The sequence below is a fragment of the Penaeus monodon genome, chromosome 10 (assembly GCF_015228065.2).
Source record: "Penaeus monodon isolate SGIC_2016 chromosome 10, NSTDA_Pmon_1, whole genome shotgun sequence".
NCBI classification, from domain to species: domain Eukaryota; kingdom Metazoa; phylum Arthropoda; class Malacostraca; order Decapoda; family Penaeidae; genus Penaeus; species Penaeus monodon.
In genome coordinates, this window is record NC_051395.1 from 30,989,513 (window position 1) to 30,998,168 (window position 8,656).

Sequence of the window (8,656 nt, forward strand, 5' to 3'; positions counted from 1 at the left end):
AGATCGTCGCTCCTGTGACAGTGATCTGTTTTCCTTTGGCCAGACACAATGGTTATATGTCTGAAATATCCGATATGTGCAATTGCAAATGGAACAAATATAAAACACCTTCTACCTGGACTTCAGTCAGAGGTATGAACAAGATCTATGACTGTGTTTTAAGAGATCTTTTAAACGAAAGGTCTCGTCAGCAAAGGCTAGAGCAATGGGTCTCAACCTAGTGGCGATAGCAAGGGTCTAGTGAGGCCACAGCGGGCTGCCAATGTTGAGATTTATATATTAATTGTGATAAAATGTGCAGAGTTCATGTGAAGTCTTCTTAACATATTGAATCCGGTTGATGCCCTAAATACGCTGTAATGATAACACCAATTCAGTACATTTCTAATACATTAGATGCTAGAATCACCAGAGTTTGATTTCTCCACTAACGTTTCTGTTACATCCACTTGTCTCTAGTCAATAGTCCTTTGTGACAGGTCTTAAAGCCGGTTTATCGGATGCTGTGAAATAAAGCTCGAACAAGAAAATAGGTCCCTATCCTTAGACTATGTTGTTCGGCCGTTTGTATAAATCTAAAATTCCACAAAAATTAGAAACTTCGGATACGAGTTCCTGTATCCATCTGGTAGCCCAAATTAGTGGTGCTTTACGTATATCACTAGTAGGAAGTTTGGCACAGATCAAATCGATGTTTTTAAGGTATTTAAGCGAAGTCCAACCATATATTTATATCGGATACCACTTCATGAAGAGGCATCAGTCAAAGGGGCTACATTTACATTACTATGAACCGTATTCGTGTTGACGAACGTAGAAAAGGTATGAATGAGAATATCTTCACAACACAAGATATGTATTTAACCGGTCTCGAATATATTGTATATTTCCGACGAAGATGTATTCGAAACCTGTTAAATGCATATCTTGTATTTTGAAGACATTAATTCTCATTCGTACTTTTCTATATTTAAACTGCAGATACAGCAGATCAATTGCTAACATACGAAACATTAAGGATGCAGAATATCCAATATACGAAGCCAAGACAATTTTTTTTCTGTATAACACTATTGTTCATCGTGTAAACATTTTGGACATTTGCTATCTCTTACGGTATGTTTTAGTGCATGTACAGCCTTGTTCAAAATGGGTACGAAATGTAATTTAACTGGGTAATTATATATTGTTCTCGAAGGCTGGTGAATGGAATAGTATGTATTAAGTTGGTGTGTATGTGTGTGTGTGTGTGTGTGTGTGTGTGTGTGTGTGTGTGTGTGTGTGTGTGTGTGTGTGTGTGTGTGGTGTGTGTGTGTGTGTGTGTTTGTTTGTATATATTAATTGCACTTACATATAGTTCACTCTCATAAAAAGAATCAAAATAGAATAACCACAAATACAAGGGGCATTTTCCCCAAATAGATGTATGGCAATAACCTTGCATTAATAACTGTAACACACACACACACACACACCACACACACAACACACTCACACACACACACACACACACACACACACCACACACACACACACTACACACACACACAACACACACACACACACACCACACACACACACACACACACACACACACCACACACACACACACACACACACACACAACACACACACGTGCAGACACACACACACATATCTATATATATCTATATATCTATATATATGTGTGGTGTGTATATATATATATATATAATATATATATATAAATATAACTATCTATATATACACAAATACTACATACATATATGCATATTACACACACACACACACACACACACACCACACACACACACACACACACACACACACACACACACACACACACACAATATATATATATATATAATATATATATATATATATTATATATATATATATATATATATATATATATATACATTTATATATACATCCATATATATATATATATATGTAATATATATATGTATATAATATATATATATATATATATATATATATATATATATATATATATATATTATATATATATCTTCACAATACAAGATGAATACAATTAATATCTTCACAATACAAGAGATATTCATTCTCATTCATACGTTTTCTACATTTGTCAATATGAATACGGTTCTATATATACATATTGGTTTTGAAAGCAGTTTTTTACGAGGACATTATGAAAAAATGATGGATTGTCGAGAAACATTAGCTCATACACAATGAGACTAGTTATTTGTACGAATTAAGAATATAGATGTTTTGAGAGTAGTAGTGGAGTAGAAGTATTTGTAGCAATAGTAACAATAACATATAAACGATCTAAATAATAACAATGTCTTCCAATCAACAGGGTTTTTTTACGCACTTTCATATGTTCCTTTGTTCAGCTGCATATGTCGTAATTTTAGCAGCAATATCTTTTGATAATTTAGATATAGAAATGATCGTATCACTGAATGTGTTTAAAACAAATGGAGGAATGCAGTAAAATAACAGACAAGCAAGCGGCAAGGCAAGTAGTTTTGCAAAGGCACCTGATACAGTGAGCCAGCAGAAGCAGTTGCAGAGGATCCAGGCATCAGTGGGAAATGTTCAATTGGAATAAACTAGTGACAATTTAACCTTTAAAGGCCTTTTTCCCCCTAGCAAACAACTCCACGTCACAACAGTGCCGTTGGTGCCATGGGACCCTGCGTCAGGTCTCGGGGAGGAGAGCTCGAGGCTCTCAGGGACAAGATGACCCAATACCTTCCTTACTCTGCTGGGGTAAGCCCTGTTTATCTTATCTTCAAGAATCCATGGCCTAGTGTTATTAATCTTGCAGTCTCCCTTAATTCCAACTATTCAGTTTAAAGAGGGTTGATTAAAAGTAGAATTAAGGTTAAATAGAGTTGATTAAAAGATGACGAGATTGATTAGAGTTATCTCCTTTCCTCAACAGATCCACGGCTTCATCGAGATGATGCTCAAGTGCCAATTGCAACAGATACTTGACGTTAAGGTGTACAATCCCCGATGCCCCTCAGCCTTCGTCCCTCGCTCTAGTCACACCCTCTTGTTCACAAGTATGGATGCCTCATGTGCTTGTGCATATGCATATGCGGCTAATAATGGTAATACCGATTGTAACAGTGAAGACTGGATAATGGTATCGTAACACAACAACCCCCAACGCCTAATTCCACCAACAGCCAAACATACAGAGTGTGACGATTTTCTGGAATACAAGGAGGAGGAAGACGAAGATGTTGTAAAGAATGCTGAAGACACTGCCTCACTGGAGTGGTCTGCTCCTATTTACTTTAAATTTTGTCCTACAGCGTTTACAATAAGGTCATAGTTCAGTACAGAGCGTGCTATAGATTTTATCTAGCTAACCTATAGCCACACTCTCTTACTTAGTTACCTATGTTGCTAATTTTTGTTTATATGAGTCCCTGTTTGATAATCTATTCTTAGTTAGCCTGAATGTATTTGCTATTTAGATTATCATAGAACTTCAGTGTACAAACCTTTGTGTGAATAAATGAAAGCCTTTTTTTCAAAGATGTCCCCTCCTGTGCCCGTGATCTTTTTTTCCCTTTGGGCCAAACACAAGGGGTTAAAGTTGAAATATCCGAATTTTGTGCAATTGCAAAGGGAAAAAAATATAAAACACCTTCTCCCCCCCCCTGGGACTTAAAGTCAGGGGTATGAACAAGATCTATGACTGTGGGGAAGAGATTTTTAAACGAAATCTCGTAAGCAAAGGCAGAGCAATGGGTTTTCAACCTAGGGCGATAGCAAGGGTCTAGTAAAGGCCACAGGGGGCTCCCCCCAATGTTGAAAATTTTATATAAATTAATTGTGAGAAAATGTGCAGGTTCATGTGAAGTCTTTTTAAAAACATATTAAACCCGGTTGATCCCCTAAATACGCTGAAATGATAAAAAAAAATTTAAAGCCCCATTTCTAATAAATTAGATGCTAGAATAAAAAGAGTTGATTTCTCCAAAACTTTTTGTTACATCCATTTTTATTTTAGTCAATAGTCCTTTTTTTGAAAAGGTCTTAAAACCCGGGTTTTAAATCGGATGCGTGAAATAAAACCCCCGAACAAAAAAATAGGCCCCATCCTTTAACTATTTTGTTGGGCCGTTTGTATAAATCTAAAATTCCAAAAAAAAATTAGAAACTTGGATACGAGTTCCTGTTCCATTGGTACCCCCCAAATTAGTGGTGTTTAGGGATATCCCCTAGAAAGGGAAGTTTTGAAACAGTTTTCAAACTCGATGTTTTAAGGTTTTTAAGCAAAGGCCCAAACCATATTTTTTAAATTTTCCGGATCCCATTTCATGAAGAGGCATCAGCAAAGGGAACAAAATTTTACATTACTATGAACCGTATTTTTTTTTTTTTTTGGACGAACGAGAAAAGGAAAGAATGAGAATATCTTCACAACAAAAAAATTTTGTATTTAACCGGTCTCGAAAAATATTGTAAAATTTCCGACGAAGAGTTTCCCGAAACCTGTTAAATGAAATCTTGTATTTTGAAGACATTAATTTTTTTAAATTTTCTTTTTAAATTTAAACCCCAAAAAAAAATTTAAAAAATTAAAAAAAAACCCAAAAACCAAAAAAACCCTTTTTTTTTTTAAAAATTTTTTTTTTAAAATTTTTTTAATTTTTTTTTTAAAATGTTTTAAAAAAAATTTTAAAAAAGGGTTTTAAAAAGGGCCCTTTTTAAAAAATTTTTTTTTTTTTTAAAATTTTTTGGGGTTTTTTTTGGGGGGTTTTTTGGGGGTGGTTTTGGGGGGGGGGGTTTTTTTGGGGGTGGGGGGGGGGGTGTGGTTTTTGGGATTTTTTTTTTTTTTTTTTTTAAAAAAAACCCCAAAAAAAGGGTTTTCCCAAAAAAAAAGGAAAACCCCATTTAAAAAAAAAAAACCCCCCCCCCAAAAAAAAAACCCCCCCCCACCAAAAAAAAACCCAAAACACACACCCCACACAACAAACCACCAAAACACACCCACACACACACCCCCACACACACACACACACACAAACAAAAACAAAAAAAACACCCCCCCCCACACACACCAAAACACCCACACACAAAAAAAAAAAAAACAAACAAACACACCCCCAACACCCCAAAAAAAAAAACCCCAAAAAAAAAAAAAATTTAAAAAAAAAAAAAAAAAAAAAAAAAAAAACCCCCCCCACAAAAAAAAAAAAAAAAAAAAAAAATTTTTACCCCAAAAAAAAAAAATTAAAAAAATTAAAAATTGAAAAATTAAAAAAATTTTTTTTTTTTTTAAAAAAAATTTTTTTAATTGGGGGAAAAAAATTTTAAAAAATTAAAAAAAAAAAATAAAAAAGGGTTTTTAAAAACAATTTTTTCCCCAACCCCCGGGGGGGGGTAAATTTTTTTAAAAAATTTTTTTAAAAATTTTGGAAAATAGAAAATTTTTAAAGAATTTTAAAAAAAGGGGGAAGCTTAAAATTTAAAAAACCCCCCAAAATTTTTTTAAAAAAAAAAGGGGAAAAAAAAAAAGGCCAAAATAAAAGGGGGAAATTAAAAGGGGGAAAAAAAAAACAAAACCTTTAAAACAAACCCCCCCAAAAAAACCCCCCCACAAACAAACCCCCCCAAAAACCCCCAAATTTGGGGGGGGGGCCCCCCCCAAAAAGAAAAAATTTTCCCCCAAAACCCCTTTTTTTTTAAAAACCCAAAAAATTTTTTTTTTTTTTTAAAAAAACCGGTTTTTTTTTAAAAAAAAAAATTTTTTAAAAAATTTTTAAAAAAATTTTTTTTTTTTTTTTTAAAATCCCCCAAAAAAAAAATTCCCAAAAAAAAAATTTTTTTTTCCCTTTCCCCCCCTTTTTTTGGTTGGCAACCCCCATTTTAAAAATATTGGGGGGGTTTTCACGGCAAAAAAAAAAATTTTTGGGAAAATTAAAAACCCCCAAAAAAAAACCCCCCAAATTAAAAAAATTTTGGGGGTTTTGGGGCCAAAAAAAAAAAAAAAATTAAACCTCCCAAAAAATTTTCCAATTTTTTTAAAAAAATTTTTCCCCCTTTTTTTTGGTTAAATTTTTTTCCGGGGGAAAAAAATTTTTTTTAAAAAAAAAAAAAAATTTTTTTTTAGGGAAAAAAAAATTTTTTTAAAAATTTCCCAAAAAAATTTTGGGGAAAAAAACCCCCCGGGGGGGGTTTTGGGGGGTTTTTTAAAAAAAAAAAAATTCCTTTTGTAGTTCTCTGGTTATCCAGAATGTTTGTCAATAACACAATGTAATTATGCAGTGATTTAACCAGTGCACCTTTTTTATATTTAAGACAATTTTGTTATATTTTATATTTTTTATATTTGATACTGATATGTCTCCGAAGTTAAACATTGTTATTGAATAGCAATTCCTGGTGGCGACTACCTTGACTTTATAATAGTGAGTTAAATTGATCTGGAATTAAATGTTCAGTTTTATTATATACCCATTATACGTTGTACATACCACATATTTTAGACATATCACAAACAAATATAAATCCTGTTTATGACAGAGAAGTATGTTTTTTCAACCTGCAGTTGAACTAATGGCCTTTTTGCAAAAATAAAGTTTTCTTTCAATATTCCTCCTTTTCCTTCCTATTTAGATACACCTACAAGTGTTATCTTTGATAGCAGCAGTAAATAACATTGTTTTCAAATCATCAAGCAATGTCGTTGCAGAATTTGAGGAAAACAGAATGTAACATTCTGAATTAATTCAAAGAGCTGAGAGGTTATTGTGAATCCTGTTTTCACGAACTTCCTATCGAGTTTCCTGCAATCAGAGGGGTTAATGCAGGAGGAAACAAATCAAGTCTTTGGAAGCATATATATGCCTCGTTCATTTTCCTGATTCGTGGTTTCCATTGCTGTGACAATTCACTGTATTATTTGATATGTAATTTGTTGAAGAATCTCACACTGATTATTTGAAGTATTATTTACTGAACCGTATTACATGCATATAATCCTCCATCGTTTTTCCAACAGGCAACATAAGGAATATTTTCACGTCTCACTGCTTCTTGAAACCCAGTTTTTGGTGATAGCTGATGGAGACGCCGTTGGAGCCGTCCACGACCGAGCGCACCGGCAGGTTCTTCTGACGGAGCTTCTCGACCATGGTGAGCGCCACTGCCCTTCCCAACCCGCTCCGCCGGTGCTCGGGCATGGTGAAGATGTTGGCCAGTATACCGATGTGATAAAGGAAGCTCCAGGCGACGAGAGAGCTTCTGGTCGCATCCGTTGGGGTATGATCATTGTTGTCGTCTGCCTGGTAACTGCGGATGGCCACGGACGGCAGCTTGGCCACAAGGGACTCCAGGCCTCCATGGGTCTCAAGCCGTCTGCTTTCCCATTGTGAGACGATGGTCGGTATGTCCTCAGGTTGGAGACTGTCGATCGAAAATCCTTCAGGAATTCTGTTGATGTGATATGCTCAATTTAAAATCCTTTTCCTGGTTGAGCATGAATGATTACATGGGAGATTAACGGATTTGCGCCTAATTAATGGTTAACATTTGTAATATAAACTTACATGAAATGCGGAATATCTGGGCTATCCATTGCGAAAAGATGTCCATGAATTATCTTGTAACACCACATATGTCTAGTCGTAAGCGTTCCATCCGCCCTGAATTGTTGTAACTGAAAATTAGTGTCACAATATCAGACACCCTTCACGAAAACTCACGAAGCATATATAGAAACTAATTCTCATCTGAAATATGATTATCAAAACAGGGACCTTCATATATACAACCATAAAAATTAGCAAACATAGGTAACTAAGGTAAGAGAGTGTGGCTATAGGTTTTAGCTTGATAAAATCTATAGCCACGCTCTGTACTGAACTATTGACCTTATTGTAAACGGCTGTAGGACAAAATTTAAAGTAAATAGGAGCAAACCACTCCCAGTGAGGCAGTGTCTTCAGCATTCTTACAACATCTTCGTCTTCCTCCTCCTCTGTATTCCAGAAAATCGTCACACTCTGTATGTTTGGCTGTTGGTGGAATTAGGCGTTGGGGGTTGTGTGTTACGATACCATTATCCAGTCTTCACTGTTACAATCGGTATTACCATTATTAGCCGCATATGCATATGCACAAGCACATGAGGCATCCATACTTGTGAACAAGAGGGTGTGACTAGAGCGAGGGACGAAGGCTGAGGGGCATCGGGGATGTACACCTTAACGTCAAGTATCTGTTGCAATTGGCACTTGAGCATCATCTCGATGAAGCCGTGGATCTGTTGAGGAAAGGAGATAACTCTAATCAATCTCGTCATCTTTTAATCAACTCTATTTAACCTTAATTCTTACTTTTAATCAACCCTCTTTAAACTGAATAGTTGGAATTAAGGGAGACTGCAAGATTAATAACACTAGGCCATGGATTCTTGAAGATAAGATAAACAGGGCTTACCCCAGCAGAGTAAGGAAGGTATTGGGTCATCTTGTCCCTGAGAGCCTCGAGCTCCTCCTCCCCCGAGACCTGACGCAGGGTCCCCATGGCACCAACGGCACTGTTGTGACGTGGAGTTGTTTGCTAGGGGGAAAAAGGCCTTTAAAGGTTAAATTGTCACCTAGTTTTATTCCAATTGAACATTTCCCACTGATGC

At 35.4% G+C, this 8,656-nt stretch overlaps 1 protein-coding gene and 1 pseudogene across 1 annotated transcript in view; one reads left to right on the forward strand and one right to left on the reverse strand.

The window, feature by feature from the left end:
* The first annotated feature begins 550 nt into the window (after nucleotides 1-550).
* LOC119577591 overlaps nucleotides 551-8,656 on the forward strand; it is a 48,854-nt pseudogene continuing 40,748 nt past the window's right edge.
* LOC119578004 overlaps nucleotides 6,231-8,656 on the reverse strand; it is a 20,353-nt gene continuing 17,927 nt past the window's right edge. Inside the window, exons 4-8 of the mRNA XM_037925707.1 lie at nucleotides 8,461-8,583; nucleotides 8,162-8,284; nucleotides 7,893-8,036; nucleotides 7,569-7,678; nucleotides 6,231-7,452 (exon numbers count right to left, since the gene is read on the reverse strand). Coding sequence (XP_037781635.1) covers nucleotides 7,047-7,452; nucleotides 7,569-7,678; nucleotides 7,893-8,036; nucleotides 8,162-8,284; nucleotides 8,461-8,583 — 906 coding nt within the window. The 3' untranslated portion in view covers nucleotides 6,231-7,046. The remainder of the gene's footprint in view (nucleotides 7,453-7,568; nucleotides 7,679-7,892; nucleotides 8,037-8,161; nucleotides 8,285-8,460; nucleotides 8,584-8,656) is intronic.